General features: G+C 41.5%; 1 protein-coding gene across 1 annotated transcript in view; it reads left to right on the forward strand.

Annotated features, from left to right (window-relative positions):
- The window catches only part of ARFGEF3 (ARFGEF family member 3), a 190,815-nt gene that overhangs the window by 83,510 nt on the left and 81,961 nt on the right, over positions 1-25,344 (forward strand). The window contains exons 7-12 of the mRNA XM_025383466.1: positions 375-417; positions 2,902-2,980; positions 16,732-16,836; positions 18,312-18,645; positions 22,919-23,031; positions 24,090-25,000. Coding sequence (XP_025239251.1) covers positions 375-417; positions 2,902-2,980; positions 16,732-16,836; positions 18,312-18,645; positions 22,919-23,031; positions 24,090-25,000 — 1,585 coding nt within the window. The remainder of the gene's footprint in view (positions 1-374; positions 418-2,901; positions 2,981-16,731; positions 16,837-18,311; positions 18,646-22,918; positions 23,032-24,089; positions 25,001-25,344) is intronic.

Raw genomic sequence — 25,344 nt, forward strand, 5'->3', positions numbered from 1 at the left:
AACTCACCTCTTTAGGCAGGCATTGCCCCAGGTCACAGCCCAGCATCCTGGAATCCTGGGAGTTTAAGTGCACCAAAGGGTTTAAACTTCCAGGAAGTGTCCACGAGGCGTGTCCACACGTTTGCGTGGACACTCTTGAATGAATTATTTTGGGAACTGGTAAGCTCAGTTCCAGAGATAATAATTTTTCTCATAAACACCATGAATAATGAAATGCTCTCAAGAGCTGGTGGGTGGGGGGTGTGCTCAGGCAAGGTAGCTGAGCCCAGGACACTCCAGAGGCCATTTTGTGTCCTAGAATTTTCCCAGCGTCAAAGAGTCAGGATTTTTCTTGCCTGAATCTCCTAATTGTGTGTGTGTGTCTCCCTTACTAGATAATTGAAAACCCAGATGTGCCACAGGAATTCGGGAATCAAGGTATTGCATTTGATTTGTACTAGTTCAGTTTTTAAAGCAGCTGTGAGAATGCCTACTGAGTGTTTGGAGTGAGGGGTACAAAGGTGTCTAGGAGCTCCCAGGGTTGATTTACCATTCTCTTGGAGGTTGTGCTTGGCTTTGCCTTAGGTGGCATTATTTAATCAGCTGCTGTCTTTCTTCTGTTCCTACATTCACTTATGCCAACCACACCTGTTCCTGATCCAACTCTGTGAGGGAAATTAACACTTCACATAGCTCTCATTTGGAGGCTGGCTTTGTTAGTTACTTCATTCTCCATGAAGTCAGGTTTAATTGCTAAAATGAGAATAACTGGATAGAAGATTGTAGAAACCTGATTGGCATACAGTGTTACTGCACCAGAATTGTGTTTGTCAAATACCAATTTTTTGACAAGAATGTTGAGTCATCTCATAGGGCCACTTGCAGACAACCCAATTTAAAGATCAGCTGAAATCAAGTTAAGGAACCTTCATTCTGACCCACAGGAAAAGAAAAAAATATAGAAGTCCACATATATAATAACCAGCAATTTAATTTTTAAAAACAGATTTGATACTAGTTTCTGAAAATATGCAAAAATAATATCTGATTAAAAAATTGAAATTCAGACTGAGTAATTTTTTTAAATATTGGAAAAAATCTGCTTTTCTATTATATTTGCCAGTTAATAATAGTGAGAAGGAGATGGAGGTGAGGAGGAGGGGAAAAAAAGGGAGAGAATGAAAAGGAGAGAAACAGCTTACCAGCCACAACTAGGAGAGGAAGAGTATTTGAAAGAAATGAGAAAGAGACATGCCTTAAGTCACATTCTAAAGCATCACTAGAGTGTATTGTTTCAGTCCCATGATGCTACATTCTTGGGCCATGGACTGGAAGGTGCCCTTTTCAGTTGGATGCTCTCAGTGACATGCGCTAAGATGTTCCATCTTCCTTTCTTCTTTTTGGCTATGGTGTTCTCATAAAGGCTTCACTTTAATGTGGGATGATTTTATAAACTAAAAAGGGGGTCTGCATCTTCTTGGTCAAGAATATAGCTCTAAAAAATATAATAGTAAAAAATTGACAGAGGGATTCATTTAACGTTTATCTAAAATTGAGCTTAAGGACTACTTGTGTGGGTTTTATTAATCTTAAACTATGTTTTATCATTTCTTTTCTTTATTGCTGCATTTAAGATCTTAATTCTGAGGAACAGCCATTTATTTCTCTTTCCCTGCCTTCCTCCAACTTTACTTTCTGTCTTACACACTTGCCATTTTCTCTCCATCTTCCCTGACGTCACCGTCATCATTCATTTATACATTCATCAGATACTTAGAGCCACATTTGTAAAGACCTTTACAGGTTTTTATTTTAGGGAACAAATGCTTCCACTTGCTGTTTCACGTAGCCTGACAATTCTGTGAAATTAGTATTATTTATCCCATTTTTGACAGAAGAAAACTGAAGTTTGCCCAAACTCACACAATCAGCAGTTTTTGACATGTAGTTGAACAGATTCCACATTTCCCACTATGCTTCTGTGGGAGTTTTGGTTCTAGTTTCTGGAAACTAGAGCACATTTAGAGGGAAATTTTATTTTTCTGACATCGACTATTGCTTCAGTATCAACAAAGACCATGTGCCCTGCAGATGCTCAACAAATAAAGTAGGTAAAGATCTGGCTAAATTATTTCGCCCCATTTTTCTCTGATTTCTTAGTTCCAAAGCCCATCTTTTCGCATGCTGCCTTATTTTATCTCTCTGGGATACTATTCTAATCAGCTCAGAAGACCCAGAAATTCAAGGATCAGAATAAGGAATACACACATAGACCACTGGCCTAAATAGTAAGAAAATTGTTGTCTATCATGATGTTTTTGAAATTACTAATTTCCCTTTGGTAAGTGTGAGTGAATTTTATTGATAATAAGAAACAATCTATTATTTTCTTTCGGGACTATCTTTTTGAGTGTCTTGCTTTAGAAAGAATAATTATAGGCCATGCGCGGTGGCTCATGCCTGTAATCCCAACATTTTGGGAGGCTGAGGGGGTGAATCACCTGAGGTCAGGAGTTCAAGACTAGTCTGGCCAACATGGTGAAACCCGTCTCGACTAAAAGTACAAAAAATTAGCTGGGTGTGGTGGCAGGTGCCTGTAATCCCAGCTACTTGGGAGGCTGAGGCAGGAGAATTGCTTGAACTTGGGAGGCGGAGGTTGTAGTGAGCCAAGATGGTGCCACTGCACTCCAGCCTGGGTGACAGAGTGAGACTCTGCCTCCAAAAAACAAAAAAAGGAATAATTACACTTAATTCTTATCATTTCTGTGATCATCACTTTGGTGGCCTAAGGGCTTCTCCACATCTGAAAATCATCTTTTCAGTCTCAAAAACCATCTAAAGTGGAGGATGGGAAGGACGGTTCAGGGAACTTGTCGTGCCCCCTGTTGATGTCTCATGCCTGTAACCTCCTCTGTTTTGAAGGGTCAACAGTAGAGTCCCTCTGTGATGATGTTGTCTCTGTACTCACCGTCCTGTGTGAGAAGCTGCAAGCCGCCATAAAGTAAGTGCCCTAACCATTGCCGCTTTTCTTTACTGGTGGTCTCCTTCTGAAATAGCCTTTGTCTACAGCATCGCTTCAAATTATGGATTATAAGATTATAGGGACTCAACACTGGTATTTACTAAGGAATATATTCTGAAATTTGGCGCAATTCAAATAACCAAATACCTTTACTAGAGTATATAACTTTCTGATGTGACAATGGGAACACAATACCTTACAGAGAGCAATTGCTTCCTGGAGCATGAAGCTGAGTGGGAAGAATCTTGGGCTGAGTGCTAGTTGGTGTAAGAGCCGGTCCTGTCTCGGCCAGATCTCAGCTGTGTCCCGGTGCGTGACTCTTCTCATCAAACCGTGCTGCCCTTTCTTCCTCTATCAAATGACAGCGTTGGACTGTGTAATTTATCTCTATTTCTTCTAACACTCTAGAGCCTATGAGCTCACACAACTGACTTTAAAAAGAGCATGTTACTCTGACTTTTACTTTTTGTTTTTGCATATCAATTAATATCTGAGTTCACTTAGGTGATGCCTGCTGCTCCATCTTTCCGTGCAGTCGTTAACAAGACAACCTGTGCACCTGTAGTAAAGCCAACTCATAAAACCCCAGACTTTCAACATGGGATGAAAAGTCTCTACCAGCTACATATGTCATGAATTGCAAAATTCTTCAACACATTACAATTCTGAAGGGCCCTTTGAATTGTGAAAGACATTAAACTATCATTCATTTGTAACTAGGACATCTGATGATGCAGAAAACTTACTTGCTGAATTTTAAATGCAGGAATGAGTTGGGACAAATAGTCTAGTTGTAGGCAAGAATGAGGTGTCTCACTTTGCTGGAAATATTGCAGAAACTCATCTTTTAATTTGTTTGGCTTTTGGTTTCTCAGAAATTTAGGATTATTTTTTAAGCTAAGCTTAGAATTACTCTTAGAAGTTGTTGCCAGATGGTTTCTTCATCAGTTCTTCTGTTGTTCCTGTAAGTCACCTCTATATTTTGACCGAAGTAAGCTCTCTTTATTGAGGCACTTCAAGGTCAAATAGAAAATAAAATAGTGATACCAGGGTTGGGGTCGGGGAGAGGAAATAGGGAGATATAAGCCAAAGAATTCAAAGTAGCAAATGTGTAGGTTGAATAAGTCTAAAGATCAAATGTACAACATGGGGACTATAGTTATTAATAATGTATTGTATTCAGGATCTTTGCTAAATGAGTAGCTTACAGCTGCTCTTGCCACTGGGCTGTGGATGGGTGGTGGGAGGGAATGAGTAACTATGTGAGATGATGGATATGTTAATTTGTTTCACTATAGTAACCATTTTAGAATATATATAAATCCTATAACATCATGTTGTAAACCTTAAATATGCAAATAAAATTTATTTTTAAAAATGAAAAGGCCTATTTAATACATGGATAGTATAAACCAAAAAGAAATAGCACTTTTTCTCTACCCCTCACCCTCAAATTTCTCCCATCCCTGGACCCTGGCAGGCTAGGCAGGCAGCAGGTCTGGGCTTCCCCCTGCTCAGGAGGGCTGAGTCCCACAGCAGATGGATGTAAATAGCTCCTGCTGTACCCTGCGTAGGTCCGCATCTTTCCTGACCATGGAGTGTTGGAACAGTGGAGCTGGCACTCAGATTACCATCCTAACTGTGGGCTCTAGCACCAACTGCAGTGACCCCATCTGTAAGGCCCCCATGCCACCTGCTTTGCTTAGGACAGTCCCAGATTATACCTGTTGTGTAATAATTATAATTACCCTCCTTCACTCTCAAAGGTGTTCTGGTTTAGGTCATGTGTTCACTCTACCCATCAGTGACCAGAGGTCTGATCTCTTCTAGTGCTAAGTCCTCCCCCTCCCCATCCAGTTCCCTCCATCATAACACAGACAGCTGGTATAGCAGAGTTGGAATATGTTTCTATTGGCATATTTTCTCCTAAGACACAATCAAGAGTGATGTTTAATCACTATTGGCTCAACTACGTTATCTTTGTTGGATTACCTGGGTTAAAACCCACACGTTGCCCCTTACTGGCGTGTGACTTTGGACAAAGATCTGAACCACCTTAAGTTTGTATATCCTATAAAATAATTAATAGACTATTTCTTATGGTAATTACTATAATATTGTATAGACTATCAGTAATACAAAACACATTGATGTTTTTGTAAGATTGAATGAGAAAATACTCTTAAAAGACTGCCAATGCCCATCAGCCACAGAGCTCCAGGAACACCTGAAGTTAACAGGATTCATTTTAGTAACTTCTTATATGAGGGAGCCTGTCCACCATGGGAAACCACAGGACAGTAAAAGGGTGTTAGGAGGGGTTGTTATAGGATTTTAGCATGAGTTAGGTGACTTAGAATGGGTTAAAAATTGAGCGTTCTGTTCAAAGATTGGGTGCTGTCAGAAAGTAGGCGCAATTCTAGCACTGGGCATCTTAATTTTTTCTAGCAGGCAGGACCAACAGATGGGAGCTAGAGTTGTCATAGAAGAAGAAGTGGGAGTCAGTCATAGGGGAGAGGGACATTTGTTCATTTTTGTGGTCATACGGAGCCCTTTTAAAAAAGAAGACCTCTGTTCAGGCGTGGCCATTGATTGGCTTTCATCCTGTTCCAGCACATTCATGGTGAGTCCTCATCTGATGTTAACAGGTGAACTTGTTTGTGTTCACCAGGGGACACCGCAGCCTCGCTGGTGGCAACCAGGTACTGCCAGCTGTCGGGGGTGCTTCTCCCTGACCCCTGCTCCACCCCCAGGTGCTAGCATTGGCAGGGAATAGCACGAAGACCACCAGAACCACAAAAACTATGAAGACTGTATTTGTTACTTCATAAGCAAGGGAAAACTAATTAGCTGAACTTTTTTCTGAGTAGTTTTCTAAGGGAAAAATCTGGAGTTTTTAAATGCCAGAAACGTGGGAGAGGCTCATGGTAGTTATGCCAGTTAGTAATTAAAACCTAACTAGAGGTCAGGAGTTTGAGACCAGCCTGGCCAACATGGTGAAACCCCATCTCTACTAAAAATACAAAAAATTAACCAAGCGTGGTGGCGGGTGCCTGTAATCCCAGCTACTAGAGAGGCTGAGGCAGGAGAATCGCTTGAACCAGGGAGGCAGAGGTTGCAGTGAGCTGAGACCGTGCCGTTGCACTCCAGCCTAGGCAACAAGAGCAAAACTCCGAAATAAATAAATAAATACATAAATAAGTCCCTAGTCAGCAGGATAAGGCAAAATGAGTCTGTAGGCCCAACATGGATAGGCTTAAAACATACCATTGTTCATTAGTCAGAAAAGTCTTAGGCTAGGTTCAGTGAGTGCCTGGCATTCTGGGGTTCAAGTTCACGGTTCTTTAAACCTGGATGGCTCCAGCCACCCAGAAATCCCCATCAGCTCCAGGAATCCCTCTCATCTGTAGGGCAACCATATGACCTGGTTTACCTGTGGGTGTTTAAGGTTATGCCTATAATGTAATTATTATAAACACTCAGTTTTGAAACCTAGGAAGTACTGCTGTAAGTAGAATTATTTTTGATTGCGCGGTGTCTAGCATGTAGTAAATATTTGACATACATTTGCTTTAAACTGGTTTGTTTGCTTTTAGAATAGTTGCTGCTAATTCTAGTCATCATACAGTTAAGAACACTCGGCTGTGTACATCAGAAATTTGACTGTAGATTGTTAGGAAAATGCATTGCACAAACACACACTGAAAGTGCTCACACATACATATTAGAAAATAAAGGTTGTAGATTTCAATCAGTCACTGAAAAACAAAGCATTTCTTAACCACATGACTTAAGAATAGGTATTTTGTTTTTGTTTTTTTTGAGACAGTCTTACCCTGTCGCCCAGGCTGGAGTGCAGAGGCGTGATCTGGGCTCACTGCAACTTCTGCCTCCCGGGTTCAAACAATTCGCCTGCCTCAGCCTCTTGAGTAGCTGGGACTGCAGGCATGCGTCACCACACCCAGATAATTTTTTATATTTTTGGTAGAGATGGGGTTTCACCATGTTGGCTAGGCTGGTCTCTTGGTGGCTCACACCTGTAATCCCAGCACTTTGGGAAGCCCAGGCAGATGGATCACTTGATGTCAGGAATTTGAGAATAGGTTTTAAATGGAGAAAATAATTCATGTGCACATTTTTCTAGGATTTCTCATTGTACATTGGATCGAAGATGGCTTTAGGCATGTTATTTTAGAGCTTAATGATTTTATAGGATTCTCAGTCTTGCTTGATTTTCCAGTACAATTCCCCTGGTCATAGTTCTGCCTCTAGAAATTGATTGCTTTGTTTGATTTCAGTATTTGCCATCATGACTCCATTACCCTAAGATGGGGGCCTTTTGCTAAAGATGCTGGGGGCACAGGATGCTTAGCGTAGCTGTAAGGGAAGACCTTTATGTCCACCTGGTAAGACAGTCCTGTGCCCCGGCTACTCTCACTCTGGTGCTTCTGTTCATTCTCCTTGCTAAGTTTTCACTTGTGTACCATTGCTTCTGATTTTACTAACTTAATTCCTTTATTTCTATTAGCTAAACTTGATGCCTCTTCTACCCTCTGAATAGGTTATTCCTCTGAAATTACACTAGAATCAGTATTTACTAACCTCAACAGCCATTTCCAAAATCAGTGCCTCTTAGGGCTTTAGCTCTGTAGGGATGTGTGTTCATGATATGCTTGGTCTCTTGGGAGGATTCAGAAAATGTATTCGGGAATGTAGAACACTCCCTCGCATGCCTTGGCAATGTGGTATTAATAGAATCCTATGTTAGGCAAGTTGAGTTACATGATGCTTTTTAAATCCAAGAATTTCAGGAAGGATAATTGGGCTTAGAAAGATACTTATTCTCTGCCTGTTTCCCATCACTCTTTCCCTGCTTCCCTCTCCTCCTAGAACAGAATGTTAGAGTGAAACCTATACCAACGCAGGCTTGGAATCGATGGGGCCTACCAAAGCATTCCCACTGTCTGTGTTAATTCCATTTCTCTCCTTACACAATTATTAAATTTCTTCTCTCCTTTAACTAAATTCAAATCTATTTCTAAGGGAAGCAAAGTCAAAATGGTTCAAAACAAAACCCTAAGAACTCCAGAGATACAAAACGTGCTAGGTTGCCCTCCCAGTAGCCTTGCCAGGAGATGTGGCTGCTTCGCCTTCACGGCCCGTGGGTCCACGCCTGAGCGCTGTTCTCCACAGATCGTGCACCTGGGAAGAAGTTCAGTGATGAGCAGAGAACGAAACCAGCAGATACTCAGCCTGTCAACCATGAAATGCTCAGACAAAAGACCAAGGAAAGTGACTTATAGCCCTCCTAAGTGGACAGGTTTTTCCCTGTGTGTTTTGAAGGAGTTGGCTGGTTTCTAGGCTACTTTTTGCCTTGTGCATTCTACTTGTTTGTGTAGGGCCGGCTGTTATATGCATACACACTGTGTGCGTGCGCGTGTGTATCTAGTGGAAGGTGCTTACGTTTTAAACAGCTCCTTTAATGGTGTGACTCATGCACGGCCACGATCACCTGTTTTCCAGACTGCTGCAACCCACGCAAAAGCTGCTGCGTTCAGTCTCCAAGGAGACTCTCAGGCCAGTTACCTTGGCAATGCGTTCCCTGCCAGTGAGTCTGATAATCTCGGGGTTGAAGAATTCACCGTGGCACACTTTGCCAATAGCTTAATGACTCATAGCTTTTCTATGGACTTATTTCCAATGATTTCAGAAATTGAGAGTCTTTCCTGTCTAGAGTTGTTTTCGTTTTGTGATGCTAGACTGACAGTTTGAAAGAAAAAGAGAAATTTTTGAATTGGAGCATTTAATAATTCTTCTTCTTAATAACAGGTCAAGTGATTGGTCAGAATGATTAACTGAGACTACAGTGAAGGCCATCCTTCCAGAAGTGATTTTTTAAATATGGCTTACAGTTGATACCATGGCCCTCTGATTTGTCCTGTCCACTCTCTTCCTCGTAAAGCAAACAAATTGAACATTCTGAAATACAGATCTGGTCATGTCACTGTTTTACCTCCAAATAAAGTCCAGACATCTTAGCGTGGCCTACAGGGCCCTTCCTGATCGGGCCTCTGTCCACCTCTCAGGCTGATACCATCCTCACACCCTGTGCTTTAGCCACAACCTCTCAGCCCAGATCCCTTCCTCCTCTACCCCCACATTTTGTGACACCTCTTCCTCTGCCTTACCATGCCACAGTCTCCTACTTGAACTTGAGAATCTACTAAGACAGCATGTCCTGTGGATATTCTTTCTAAGAGGGTACTCCTGCCATATGGTCTCACAGAACCTTGTGTTAAGGTATTCGTTCACAGCCCTTCCCACCCGTGCTTTATCTACTGGCTTATATGTCTGTCCAGTCCTATAAGAGTGAAGAAACCTCCTGTTTCACGTCAAGAGCTACGTCGTGGTCAAAAGCGTAGGGAAGCTTGTAGGACTAGAAGCCTAGAAATGTGAAGTCCTTACCTGGCCCAAGAATGGCTCATGATTTCTTACTCTTCCTCCATCCATCACTTTCCTCTTGGCAAATAGAAATAATTTTTGTGGAGACTCAGCCTTTCCCCATTTCTTCTTCTACTCTCAAAGGGTGTGGTAGACAGAGTATATCCAAATATAAGTGACTTTCCCTTCTACAGAATAATAACATTATTTAATCATTATACAGCTCTCTTTAGACAAGGGAGATTTTAGAATATGGGTCGGGAATCTTTTTCTATAAAGGGCTACAAACTATCTCTGTCTCTTGTCTTTGTTTTTGTTTAGTTCTATAAACCTTAAAAGAAAATAAAAACAGTATTTTTAGTGAAGAGGCCACAAAAGGCTTTAGGGCATAATATCAATGTTGGGGTATTTAATGGCACATAAATAAAGGACTCCATCCCTCTTACTATCCTGTGTCTTACAATTGCATGGTCTTTCTCAATTTGGCAGTTGTGTGGATGTAACCTCTGGCCCTGGCACTGTCTACTGTTAAGTTTTCTTTGCTTCCTTCCTCTCTCTTCAAGTTTCTAGTTGGCCTGTCATGAGCCTTTCTGTTCCTTCCACCCCCTTCTCCCGGGACTTATTTGAACTGTTAAAGACACTAGACGTCCTGACTTCCTTTGGACATTTATTTATTTTAAATTAGGTGAAAGAGACACAACCAAAAATTATTTTTATAAGCAAGTTTTTCCTTTTTCTGAGTATTCCCATTCCACATTACTGAGTGAACTCTCTAAGAAAGGATTTATTATGTGTTTGCAATAAACATGTCCCTGAAAATTAAATTCTTCCTTAGCCCTATCTGTCACTCTTGTCACCTACCTGGATTTTAATACTTTCTGGTAGGCTGGGCAGAGAAGTTAATCTGGATATTAGGAGTCTGTTCCCCATAAAGTTGTCTGTTTTCTTCATCTGGCTCTGTTCCTCTATGAGGAACCCCATAATAATAACTTGAACACAAAATAATTTCTCCACAGAAAAATCACGTTTCCTCAATAAGGAAGAAAAGTCTAATGCAAGTTCATAAAGTGTTCACCAATGAAAAGATAATGTGGTAAACGGTCTCTTGAAAGGTTTAGATAATATAAAAATTAGCATTTCTGCCATAAACTACGGACTTTAGTTAATATATCAATTTTTTATTAATTGTGGCAAATGTACTATACCAATGTAAGGTTTAATAGTAGTTCAAGGGGCGGAGCAAGATGGCCGAATAGGAGCAGCTCCAGTCTTCAACTCCCAGCGCCAGCGACACAGAAGACCGGTGATTTCAGCATTTTCAACTGAGGCAAACAGGGTCTGGAGTGGACCTCAAGCAATCTCCAACAGACCTACAGCTGAGGGTCCTGACTGTTAGAAGGAAAACTATCAAACAGGAAGGACACCTACACCAAAACCCCATCAGTACATCACCATCATCAAAGACCAGAGGCAGATAAAACCACAAAGATGGGGAAAAAGCAGGGCAGAAAAGCTGGAAATTCAAAAAACAAGAGCGCATCTCCCCCGGCAAAGGAGCGCAGCTCATCGCCAGCAACGGATCAAAGCTGGACGGAGAATGACTTTGACGAGATGAGAGAAGAAGGCTTCAGTCCATCAAATTTCTCAGAGCTAAAGGAGGAATTACGTACCCAGCGCAAAGAAACTAAAAATCTTGAAAAAAAAGTGGAAGAATTGACGGCTAGACTAATTAATGCAGAGAAGGTCATAAACGAAATGAAAGAGATGAAATCCATGACACGAGAAATACGTGACAAATGCACAAGCTTCAGTAACCGACTCGATCAACTGGAAGAAAGAGTATCAGCGATTGAGGATCAAATGAATGAAATGAAGCGAGAAGAGAAACCAAAAGAAAAAAGAAGAAAAAGAAATGAACAAAGCCTGCAAGAAGTATGGGACTATGTAAAAAGACCAAATCTACGTCTGATTGGGGTGCCTGAAAGTGAGGGGGAAAATGGAACCAAGTTGGAAAACACTCTTCAGGATATCATCCAGGAGAACTTCCCCAACCTAGTAGGGCAGGCCAACATTCAAATCCAGGAAATACAGAGAACGCCACAAAGATACTCCTCGAGAAGAGCAACTCCAAGACACATAATTGCCAGATTCACCAAAGTTGAAATGAAGGAAAAAATCTTAAGGGCAGCCAGAGAGAAAGGTCGGGTTACCCACAAAGGGAAGCCCATCAGACTCACAGCAGATCTCTCGGCAGAAACTCTCCAAGCCAGAAGAGAGTGGGGGCCAATATTCAACATTCTTAAAGAAAAGAATTTTAAACCCAGAATTTCATATCCAGCCAAACTAAGTTTCATAAGTGAAGGAGAAATAAAATCCTTTACAGATAAGCAAATGCTTAGAGATTTTGTCACCACTAGGCCTGCCTTACAAGAGACCCTGAAGGAAGCACTCAACATGGAAAGGAACAACCGGTACCAGCCATCTCAAAAACATGCCAAAATGTAAAGACCATCGAGGCTAGGAAGAAACTGCATCAACTAATGAGCAAATTAACCAGTTAATATCATAATGGCAGGATCAAGTTCACACATAACAATCTTAACCTTAAATGTAAATGGACTAAATGCTCCAATTAAGAGACACAGACTGGCAAACTGGATAAAGAGTCAAGACCCATCAGTCTGCTGTATTCAGGAGACCCATCTCACACGCAGAGACATACACAGGCTCAAAATAAAGGGATGGAGGAAGATTTACCAAGCAAATGGAGAACAAAAAAAAGCGGGGGTTGCAATACTAGTCTCTGATAAAACAGACTTTAAACCATCAAAGATCAAAAGAGACAAAGAAGGCCATTACATAATGGTAAAGGGATCAATTCAACAGGAAGAGCTAACTCTCCTAAATATATATGCACCCAATACAGGAGCACCCAGATTCATAAAGCAAGTCCTTAGAGACTTACAAAGAGACTTAGACTCCCATACAATAATAATGGGAGACTTCAACACTCCATTGTCAACATTAGACAGATCAACGAGACAGAAAGTTAACAAGGATATCCAGGAATTGAACTCATCTCTGCAGCAAGCAGACCTAATAGACATCTATAGAACTCTCCACCCCAAATCAACAGAATATACATTCTTCTCAGCACCACATCGTACTTATTCCAAAATTGACCACGTAATTGGAAGTAAAGCACTCCTCAGCAAATGTACAAGAACAGAAATTATAACAAACTGTCTCTCAGACCACAGTGCAATCAAACTAAAACTCAGGACTAAGAAACTCAATCAAAACCGCTCAACTACATGGAAACTGAACAACCTGCTCCTGAATGACTACTGGGTCCATAACGAAATGAAGGCAGAAATAAAGATGTTCTTTGAAACCAATGAGAACAAAGATACAACATACCAGAATCTCTGGGACACATTTAAAGCAGTGTGTAGAGGGAAATTTATAGCACTAAATGCCCACAAGAGAAAGCAGGAAAGTTCAAAAATTGACACTTTAACATCGCAATTAAAAGAACTAGAGAAGCAAGAGCAAACACATTCGAAAGCTAGCAGAAGGCTAGAAATAACTAAGATCAGAGCAGAACTGAAGGAGATAGAGACACAAAAAACCCTCCAAAAAATCAATGAATCCAGGAGTTGGTTTTTTGAAAAGATCAACAAAATTGACAGACCACTAGCAAGACTAATAAAGAAGAAAAGAGAGAAGAATCAAATCGACACAATTAAAAATGAAAAAGGGGATATCACCACCGACCCCACAGAAATACAAACTACCATCAGAGAATACTATAAACACCTCTACGCAAATAAACTGGAAAATCTAGAAGAAATGGATAATTTCCTGGACACTTACACTCTTCCAAGACTAAACCAGGAAGAAGTTGAATCCCTGAATAGACCAATAGCAGGCTCTGAAATTGAGGCAATAATTAATAGCCTACCAACCAAAAAAAGTCCAGGACCAGATGGATTCACAGCTGAATTCTACCAGAGGTACAAGGAGGAGTTGGTACCATTCCTTCTGAAACTATTCCAATCAATAGAAAAAGAGGGAATCCTCCCTAACTCATTTTATGAGGCCAACATCATCCTGATACCAAAGCCTGGCAGAGATACAACAAAAAAAGAGAATTTTAGACCAATATCCCTGATGAACATCGATGCAAAAATCCTCAATAAAATACTGGCAAACCGGATTCAGCAACACATCAAAAAGCTTATCCACCATGATCAAGTGGGCTTCATCCCTGGGATGCAAGGCTGGTTCAACATTCGCAAATCAATAAACATAATCCAGCATATAAACAGAACCAAAGACAAGAACCACATGATTATTTCAATAGATGCAGAAAAGGCTTTTGACAAAATTCAACAGCCCTTCATGCTAAAAACGCTCAATAAATTCGGTATTGATGGAACGTACCTCAAAATAATAAGAGCTATTTATGACAAACCCACAGCCAATATCATACTGAATGGGCAAAAACTGGAAAAATTCCCTTTGAAAACTGGCACAAGACAGGGATGCCCTCTCTCACCACTCCTATTCAACATAGTGTTGGAAGTTCTGGCTAGGGCAATCAGGCAAGAGAAAGAAATCAAGGGTATTCAGTTAGGAAAAGAAGAAGTCAAATTGTCCCTCTTTGCAGATGACATGATTGTATATTTAGAAAACCCCATTGTCTCAGCCCAAAATCTCCTTAAGCTGATAAGCAACTTCAGCAAAGTCTCAGGATACAAAATTAATGTGCAAAAATCACAAGCATTCTTATACACTAGTAACAGACAAACAGAGAGCCAAATCATGAATGAACTTCCATTCACAATTGCTTCAAAGAGAATCAAATACCTAGGAATCCAACTTACAAGGGATGTAAAGGACCTCTTCAAGGAGAACTACAAACCACTGCTCAGTGAAATAAAAGAGGACACAAACAAATGGAAGAACATACCATGCTCATGGATAGGAAGAATCAATATCGTGAAAATGGCCATACTGCCCAAGGTAATTTATAGATTCAATGCCATCCCCATCAAGCTACCAATGAGTTTCTTCACAGAATTGGAAAAAACTGCTTTAAAGTTCATATGGAACCAAAAAAGAGCCCGCATTGCCAAGACAATCCTAAGTCAAAAGAACAAAGCTGGAGGCATCACGCTACCTGACTTCAAACTATACTACAAGGCTACAGTAACCAAAACAGCATGGTACTGGTACCAAAACAGAGATATAGACCAATGGAACAGAACAGAGTCCTCAGAAATAATACCACACATCTACAGCCATCTGATCTTTGACAAACCTGAGAGAAACAAGAAATGGGGAAAGGATTCCCTATTTAATAAATGGTGCTGGGAAAATTGGCTAGCCATAAGTAGAAAGCTGAAACTGGATCCTTTCCTTACTCCTTATACGAAAATTAATTCAAGATGGATTAGAGACTTAAATGTTAGACCTAATACCATAAAAATCCTAGAGGAAAACCTAGGTAGTACCATTCAGGACATAGGCATGGGCAAAGACTTCATGTCTAAAACACCAAAAGCAACGGCAGCAAAAGCCAAAATTGACAAATGGGATCTCATTAAACTAAAGAGCTTCTGCACAGCAAAAGAAACTACCATCAGAGTGAACAGGCAACCTACAGAATGGGAGAAAATTTTTGCAATCTACTCATCTGACAAAGGGCTAATATCCAGAACCTACAAAGAACTCCAACAAATTTACAAGAAAAAAACAAACAACCCCATCAAAAAGTGGGCAAAGGATATGAATAGAGATTTCTCAAAAGAAGACATTCATACAGCCAACAAACACATGAAAAAATGCTCATCATCACTGGCCATCAGAGAAATGCAAATCAAAACCACAATGAGATACCATCTCACACCAGTTAGAATGGCGATCATTCAAAAGTCAGGAAACAACAGGTGCTGGAGAGGATGTGGAGAAATAGGAACACTTTTACACTGTTGGTGGGATTGTAAACTAGTTCAACCATTATGGAAAACAGTATGGCGATTCCTCAAGGATCTAGAACTAGATGTACCATATGACCCAGCCATCCCATTACTGGGTATATACCCAAAGGATTATAAATTATGCTGCTATAAAGACACATGCACACGTATGTTTATTGCAGCACTATTCACAATAGCAAAGACTTGGAATCAACCCAAATGTCCATCAGTGACAGATTGGATTAAGAAAATGTGGCATATATACACCATGGAATACTATGCAGCCATAAAAAAGGATGAGTTTGTGTCCTTTGTAGGGACATGGATGCAGCTGGAATCCATCATTCTTAGCAAACTATCACAAGAACAGAAAACCAAACACCGCATGTTCTCACTCATAGGTGGGAACTGAACAATGAGATCACTTGGACTCGGGAAGGGGAACATCACACACCGGGGCCTATCATGGGGAGGGGGGCGGGGGGAGGGATTGCATTGGGAGTTATACCTGATGTAAATGACGAGTTGATGGGTGCAGCACACCAACAAGGCACAAGTATACATATGTAACAAACCTGCACGTTATGCACATGTACCCTACAACTTACAGTATAATAATAATAAATAAATTAAAAAAAAAAAAAAAATAGTAGTTCAATATGGTAACTCTGTTTCATGGTCAGTTTTTTGTAAATCTCCAAGTGCTCTAAAAAGTAAAGTTTATTAGTAAAAAAAAAAAAAAAAAAAAAAAATTTCACCCAACTGTATTATTTTGCTGAGGTTGCTGTAACAAAGTGCCATAAACTGAGTACCTTAAACAGTAATTTATTGTATTACGGTTCTGGAGCCTGTAAGTTCAAGATCAAGGCTTCAGTGGGGTTGGTTCCTCCTGAGAACGGAGAGAGAAGGATCTCCTCAGGCTTCTCTCCTCACCTTGTAGATGGCTGTCTTTTCCCTGTGTCTCTTCACACTGTCTTCCCTCAATGAATGTCTCTGTGTCCAAATTTCCATTTCTTTAAGGACAGAGTCATGTTGGATTAGCATCCCCCCAGTGAACTGAGTCTAACTTGATCACCTCTGTAAGGACCTATCTCCAGATAAAGTCACATTCAGAGGTGCTGAAGATTAGGACTCCAACCTGTGAATTTGGGGAGAGAGACAGAGTTCAACCCATAATGCTAACCTTCCCCCAAAAACTAGCACTTTGGTAACGCCTACCATTTTTCCGAGCATGTTTCCACACATTACCTCTTTAATTTTGTCTTGTCTTTTGTCTGCATTTGTGTCGGTTCTGCTCTTCCACAGTGACAGCCAGCAGCTGCAGCTTCTCTACCTGGAGTGCATCCTGTCTGTGCTCAGCAGCTCCTCCTCCTCCATGCACCTGCACAGGCGCTTCACGGACCTGATCTGGTGAGCACGCACTCCTGACGCCCCCATGCTGACACTAACCCAAGGGCTTCTGCTGGCTGTGTCTCTGGGTCCCTCTCCATGAAGTCCATGACCCACCAGTAGTAGTTTCATCTGTGCATAAATGTCGTAGAGAGAAAGCAGGGAAATTGTGGCCAGGTACAGTTGCTCATACCTGTAATCTCAGCACTTTGGGAGGCCGAGGCGGGCAGATTGCTTGAGGCCAGAAGTTCGAGACCAGCCTTGGCAACATGATGAAACTTAGTCTCTACTAAAAGTATAAAAATAACTGGGCATGGTGGTTGTGGGCACCTGTAATCCCAGCTTCTTGGAAGGCAGAGGCATGAGAATTGCTTGAACCCAGGAAGTGGAGGTTGCAGCGAGTGGAGATCAAGCCACTGCACTCCAGCCTGGGAGACAGAGTAAGACTCTCAGAAAATAATAATAATAATAATAATAATAATAATAATAATAATAATAGGCCAGGTGCAGTGATTCACACTCCCAGCACTTTGGGAAACCTAGGTGGGCGGATCACAAGGTCAGGAGTTCGAGGCCAACACAGTGAAACCCTGTCTCTACTAAAAATACAAAAATTAGCTGAGTGTGATGGTGGGCGCCTGTAATCCCAGCTACTTGGGAGGCTGAGGCAGGAGAATCACTTGAACCTGGGAGGTGGAGGTTGCGGTGAGCTGAGATCGCGCCACTGCACTCCAGTCTGGGCGACAAAGCTAGACTCTGTCTCAAAAAAATATAATATAATAATAATAATAATAATAAAGCAGATAAATTGTTTTGTTGACATCCATCAGACCAAAATCCGCAGAAAAACCGATGCTGATTATGGCAGAATATGCTTCCAAGGCCCTCTTTGGTTTATATCATAGGATCATGAGATACCAGAACCAGAAAATTTTTCTGTGTTTTCAGCTCGTTCAAAAAGCAGATAACTTATGCAGGGAGCAAGAGATACTGAGCTTTACTCCTAGCCCTAGCTCCATCTCAACCCGAATACCAGTCTCTTAATCATAGTCAGAGATTCCCAGAAGTGACAGGCCCTGCAGGCAGGCAGCTGGTTTTCGGGATCCCTGGGCTTATCGACAGGAAGGAAGCCAAATGGCAGGTGTCAGTGTGGAATTTGCAATTAACTTCTCAAATGGTAAATAATTTTGTTATTTATAGTAATATGAAACTTTATAACAGCCATTTAGCATTTTGAGTCCATTTCTTCACTTATGATGGTTTCTTAGTGCTTCTCTTATATATTATTTCATTCATGCTAGCTCAATTTATGAGTAAAAGTATTGTTGAAATACCCAGAAATGTTAGAGAGACTTAGAAAACGGGCAAAATGTAGCCAAAAGAAGAAGCAGTAAAGAGCCCCACTCTTGTCATTTCTGCAGCATCTGTTTACTCGCAGAGTAAATGTTATCATTTGTCTCGTGGGGAAACTTACTTTTCTCACCATCTCTTCCCAGGAAGAACCTCTGCCCTGCTCTCATCGTCATCCTGGGGAATCCAATTCATGACAAAACCATCACCTCTGCTCACAGCAGCAGCACCAGTACCAGCCTGGAGTCGGACTCTGCGTCTCCGGGAGTGTCTGATCATGGCCGGGGATCAGGCTGCTCCTGCACTGCTCCAGCCCTGAGCGGGCCCGTGGCTCGGACTATCTATTACATTGCAGCCGAGCTGGTCCGGCTGGTGGGGTCCGTGGACTCCATGAAGCCCGTGCTGCAGTCCCTCTACCACCGAGTGCTGCTGTACCCCCCACCCCAGCACCGTGTGGAAGCCATCAAAATAATGAAAGAGGTGAGGAGGCACTGGAGATCGCCACCAGGTTTACAAGGTTTACAGGTTACAAGTTTCGCATACAAGAAACGCTCAGAAAAGGCTTGTCAATCACTTGCCAGAACTTCATTGCTGCCTCATGGTGTCCACTAACGAATGCTGTGTCTAGAGTCTGTGCGTGTGAACGTGTATTGCGAACCTGAGTGAGAGGGGTCAGTGATGTTCAGTGATGCAAAACCATTTGAGAATCGAGCTAGTGCTTGGTAAGACTCTGTTAGATGTGCACCTGACCAGGCCCATGCTGAGATTTCATTCTTCTACCTTAGGTGCTGTTTGTGCAGATATATGTGTTTATTCACCTTTGCCAACATTAGATTTCAAAATGATTTTATACTCAGGTGGCACATTATCCCAGAAAAAAGAGCTTTGCCAGTCTCTGCTAAGAGGAATCCTTTGTTCCATTCTTTTGCCTCATTTCTCCCAAATGTCACGACCCCAGCGAGAACATAAAGGTTGTCCAGATTGCAGTAGCCATCCCAGTGTGCTGCTTCATAGTTTTGAGGCAGAATTAGGCTTATTTTTGAAGGTGCTTCAAACAAAGATTCCTCTGCCTTCTCTCAGAAAACCAAAAGGAAAAGTCATCAGTGTTTTTGTATTTGTGAATCTGATCATAAAGGTCCAATTGCAACATTGCATTTCCTTTTGGTATCTCACCCCTGCAAAAACCAGAGTAGCAAAATTCCCTTGTCGATGATTAATTTATTTTAAGCGATCATTGCCACCAACCAATATCTGAGAAGTTAAATTTGAATTCTTTCTTGGTGTTTTAATGAGATTTTATTGTTATGACTATTGGAAAGTTCTGACCCACTATTTCTAGAAATTAAGGAGTGGCCCAGATTTAATGGCTGTTAAGAAAATCTATGAGCCCATTCATTTGCATTTTCCATCACTTCCCAGGATGCACCTTCATCCCATTGACTGCTTTGTTCAATTCCCACCTCCCCGCCTCTTCAGGGTTTCCTGTCCCTTAGTCCTGTGGGCCACTCTCCCCTCACAGAATTGAGTGGTTAATTACAACAGGCTAGACAACACTGCTTCTTCCCATTAGCTTATGTACAAACTCCCTTAGGAGATAATATTATGCCTATTTTCCAGATGGGAAAGCTGAGGCTCTGGGGGGATAAGTCACTTGCCCAAAGTCCTTCACGTTGTGAGTCGTAAAGCTAAGACGGTGAAGCCTGATGTTTTAAGTATGGCTGCTTCTTTACTATCAAAATCCTTGTCCTTCATGGCTGGGCTTCCTCAGACCACTGATCGTGTTCTTCTTTAAATTCCATCCCGCCATTTAGCAATTGATTATACGCCCCATCACACTGATTGTTTCACAATAGAATGGGGAACAAGCTTCTTGTCTCCTCAACTAGACTTTTCTGTGTAGATTGCTTCTGTATGTTTTCCCCTAGTATTTAACACTATAATGCTTGAATCAGAATAAGTGTTTAGCAACTTTTGACTGACTGACATGTGGACCTGAAGACAAAATGTCTACAAAGAGGCTATTTTATAAGCAGCGGCAACCTTTCTTTTCCCCTCAGAAATGACAGGCACTAGAGCAGTCACTGCCCACAGTAGAGCCGCTTGATACCTGGATGCTAAGTACATACTTTGCGTATGGCATACGTAAGTCTCTAAATGTGTTTTAAATGATTTGCTTTGTACTGCAGAAGGAAGTTAGTTATGTTTTTCTGTTCATCATACATGTTCTGTCTTCCCAAGGTCATTTTGCAGAGGTGATGCTAGAATTTGATGGTAGTACCCAAGTAGCACGTCCAGTCAGTGCTGCCCCAAGGAGCCCAGCAGACTAATTGGGGCCAAGATGTTCTAAAAAGCAGCACCTCCACTTTATACGACAAAATAAATCATTTGGGAAAGTTGGTAACCTAGATACCAAAATGTGCAGGGCTTGTGCACACAAAGAAAACCACTGGGTTCCCAGGATGTTTGTTTAGCCTTTTGGAGTTTGTACGCTTGGTGTGTTATTTCCCTGTTCTAGTTTTAGTTTGTCACTCTGCCATATGCAGTGTGTGCCTATTGATCAAGGACATACAGGACATCTTTGGTTTTCAAAGCACAGCCCCTTTTTTGTTTCTGATTTCCCCTTAAAATGAACAGTAATGAAAAAGCACAGCTTGCTTCCTTTTCTCTCCTATGGCTCAGCTTTAGAAGTTCCCTAGTCTTTATCAGACCTCTGGCACCCCAGCCACAGATCCCACAACTCTCATTCCCACCTGAAGAAGCTGAGATTAAAACATCTTTCCTTTTAGTATTTGTCAAGGGTTCTCCAGAAACCTTATCAATCCATCCCTTTCCCTCCAGATTCTGAAGCAATTGAGAAATAAGCACAAGATTAATGTGGGAATTAAAATAGATTATCTTGGGAGGCCAAGATGGGTGGATCACCTGAGGTCAGAAGTTCAAGATCAGGCTGGCCAACATGGTGAAGCCCCGTCTCTACTAAAAATACAAAAAAATTAGCCTGGCGTGGTAGCACATACCTGTGGTCCCAGCTTCTTGGGAGACTGAGGCAGGAGAGTCTCTTGAACCCAGTAGGCAGAGGTTGCAGTGAGCCGAGATTGTGATGCTGTACTCCAGTCTGGGTGACAGAGCGATATTCCATCTTTTAAAAAAATTAGTGAATTTATTAACAGTGAATATCTAATTTATTACTGGTGAAGCTGAATTTTAAATTGTGGTAGAATCCCAGGAGACAGTGAGGTTTTCCACTCCATCTTTTGGAAATGCACTTTTCCTTCCAGCAAGAGATGGAGCATCCTGAGGCTCAGAGGGTCCAGCCACGGGGCTGCAGGCCTGTAGAGAGGGGGTGAGAGAGAGAGAGGGAAAGAGAGAGCCTGCCAGACTTTAGCCCCAGCATTGTCACTCTTTTTTTGATGTCAACAAAAAGTGGAAGCTTCATTTCTATTCCTCCCGGAGAGCAGAAATGTTCAATTTCTGTGGTAAGAAAGAAATATGGAGAGAGGAAAAGAGAAGAGTCACTTAAAATACAGCTTCTTCTGTGTAATGGACCTTTTCCTGCTTTGCTTGGAGTATCAATCACTTTGAAGATGAATGGACATACAATGGGATGTCTGCTGCAGACACACTGCATTAACCATCTTTCCTTGAATCAGTTTAGCCTTGAGTTGACATCTTCTGTAGACTTCTACCGTATGTATATAAAAATGTGTTAGAAATGAACAATTATGAACAGTCTACATATGAAAACTTGTGAGAAGCAGTAAATGGGAAGATATGTATAGCTTTAACTCCTTATATTGAAAAACAGAAAACCTTAATGTCCTAATTCTCCAGCTTAGTTAGAAAAAAAAGAATAGAATAAATTCAAAGAAAGTAGAAAGGAGGAAAAATAAGGATGAAAGAAGAAAGTAATGTGACAAGGAAATATAGGGGATTTTAAAAAGCAGAAAATGTTAGGACTGAAAAGATCAAGAAAATTGAAAAACTTTTCTCAAGAGCAATAAAAAATTTTCAAAACAGGTACAAATGAACAAAAATAAAAATGAAAAAATACCTAACTATAGATGTTACACACATTAAAGAAATAAAAGAGAGTATTAAGACATCTTTAGAATAGTAAATTTGAAAACCAGGTAAAATGGATAAGTCCCTAGGAAATAATGCAAGTTTTGAAAAGTTGGTTCAAGAAGAAATTGAGGACCTGAATAGTGCTATAATCTTTAAAGAAATGGAGGAAGTAGTTGAAGGATTCCTATTAAAATTCTGGCCCCATGTAGCTTTAGAAACAAGTTATACAAGCATTCAAGGAGCAGGTAATTCCAATCTTCCATGAACTTTTTCGGTGATGAGAAAGAGGGCATACTTCTCCACCCAGTTTATGAAGCTAGCCGACCTGTTACCAAAAGTAGACAAAAAGAGTCCAGGAAGGTTATATTAAAGGCCAATCTTACTAAAGAACAGAGATCCAAGTGTTTTCTAGTTCTGTGCTAGAAAAGATTTTTCAACAATCCCTCTGAGAATTTTCTTTGTCTAAGCCAGCACTGAGCTGAGGAGCCAGGAGCCTGATACACACCATATGTCAAGAAGAAAACCTAAATCAGTCTTACTAAGATTGGAAGTTCCAAATAGTTGCGTTTCTCCTTATACTATAGCACTCAGTAGGGAAAGTACATGTTTATTTGATCTCACAATTTAAAAACCTTGTGCTTTTTTGTGATACTCACTTTTCTGTTACTCTTTTACCTTTTTCTTTAAGATACTCGGGAGCCCACAGCGTCTCTGTGACTTGGCAGGACCCAGCTCCATTGAATCAGAGTCCAGAAAAAGATCAATTTCAAAAAGAAAGTCTCATCTGGATCTCCTCAAACTGTATGATATTTATCCTTTTAGGTCTTTATTGAGGCTGCTTTTCTGAAGACTTTTAACTTTGCTTGCAAATCCCTGAGATTTTAAAAAATTCTACATTATATGAAATGTGTCTATTTAATAATTCACCCACAAGCTACATGAGAAGACGTACCTCAATTTATTATAATCATGGAACTTTGTTTATTTTCATATTGACTTAAAACCAAATGTACCAAGTGAAATGTATAATAATTATTCATTGGGATTTTTTTAGAGAAGAACTTTTGACTTACAATACTGTAGCTATAGGATTTCTTCACATGTAGCCCCCCTAGAAAACTGAATATTATAGGCTCGTAATAGTTGTATTCACATACATCTGTTCAGGAATATGTTTACTTTATAGGGGAAGGTCCACATTATCATATAACCATTATCACTATTTTCTATTTGAAATACCGAGCATAATACAAAAGTGAGATTGTTCGGGAAGGTCATAAATGCTCATCGGGAGCTTCTATTTGTACCCAGATAAACCAGCAAGCCAAGAGGAAGGGTGATTCAATGCAGACCCCCCCTTTTTTTTTTTGACAGAGTCTTGCTCTGTCGCCCAGGCTGGAGTGCGGTGGCGGGATCTCGGCTCACTGCAACCTCTGCCTTCCAGGTTCAAATGATTCTCCTGTCTCAGCCTCCCGAGTAGCTGGGATTACAGGCACACACCAACCACACCTGGCTAATTCTTTGTATTTTTAGTAGAGATGTGGTTTCATCTTGTTAGCCAGGCTGGTCTCAAACTCCTGACCTAAAGTGATCCACCTGCCTCAGCCTCCCAAAGTGCTGGGATTGCAGACATGAGCCACCATGCCTGGCCAATGCAGGCCACTTTATCTGAAGATTTTTCTCTCCCACCTAAGCATGTTTGTTTCCTTTATTTATTGCCCAGACCATTTTGCTTTATGCAAATCAGACTATCCGTTTTGAATACTATGCTGTTAGCCAGTCTAACACTCTTGTTCCTTTCAGAGATATTTTCTATATTTTATGCATTTGTTCCGTTTTCTCTTTTGAACACTGTTTAGCATCATGGATGGCATGACCGAAGCATGCATCAAGGGTGGCATCGAAGCTTGCTATGCAGCCGTGTCCTGTGTCTGCACCTTGCTGGGTGCCCTGGATGAGCTCAGCCAGGGGAAGGGCTTGAGCGAAGGTCAGGTGCAACTGCTGCTTCTGCGCCTTGAGGAGCTGAAGGATGGGGCTGAGTGGAGCCGAGATTCCATGGAGATCAATGAGGCTGACTTCCGCTGGCAGCGGCGAGTGCTGTCCTCGGAACACACGCCGTGGGAGTCAGGGAACGAGAGGAACCTTGACATCAGCATCAGTGTCACCACAGACACAGGCCAGACCACTCTCGAGGGAGAGTTGGGTCAGACTACACCTGAGGACCACTCGGGAAACCACAAGAACAGTCTCAAGTCACCAGCCATCCCGGAGGGCAAGGAGACGCTGAGCAAAGTATTGGAAACAGAGGCAGTAGACCAGCCAGATGTCGTGCAGAGAAGCCACACAGTCCCTTACCCTGACATAACTAACTTCCTGTCAGTAGACTGCAGGACAAGGTCCTATGGATCTAGGTATAGTGAGAGCAATTTTAGTGTTGATGACCAAGACCTTTCTAGGACAGAATTTGATTCCTGTGATCAGTACTCAATGGCAGCAGAAAAGGACTCAGGCAGGTCCGACGTGTCAGACATTGGGTCGGACAACTGTTCTCTAGCCGATGAAGAGCAGACCCCCCGGGACTGCCTAGGCCACCGGTCCCTGCGAGCTGCCGCCCTGTCTCTCAAACTGCTGAAGAACCAGGAGGCGGATCAGCACAGCGCCAGGCTGTTCATACAGTCCCTGGAAGGCCTCCTCCCTCGGCTCCTGGCTCTCTCCAGTGTGGAGGAGGTGGACACTGCTCTGCAGAACTTTGCCTCTACTTTCTGCTCAGGTCTGTAAACAATTCTCTGCTGTATAGTCAACAAGATTATTCAGAGCAGTTTGCCTTAATGGGCAATTACTGTCATGCTTATAGTTTGAAGTGCTCAAAGCATATTAATGAATCTTTGGGTTTCCCCAGTTTAAAAAGGGCAAAGACATCTAAGACCTATTAGTGGTGGTTTATTTGAATTCTACAGCAGTCAATGGCTGGAATATGTAGAGGATGAGACTGATAAATGTACTATGAGACTGATAAATGTATAGGATGTAAAGTAAAGAATGAGAAGTAGCTGCATTCTAGAAAGGTGCTACTGATAGAAACAACCTGACAGTCTGTAATTCTTAAAACACTGA

This window comes from Theropithecus gelada, chromosome 4, assembly GCF_003255815.1.
Source record: "Theropithecus gelada isolate Dixy chromosome 4, Tgel_1.0, whole genome shotgun sequence".
Classification (NCBI taxonomy): Eukaryota; Metazoa; Chordata; class Mammalia; order Primates; family Cercopithecidae; genus Theropithecus; species Theropithecus gelada.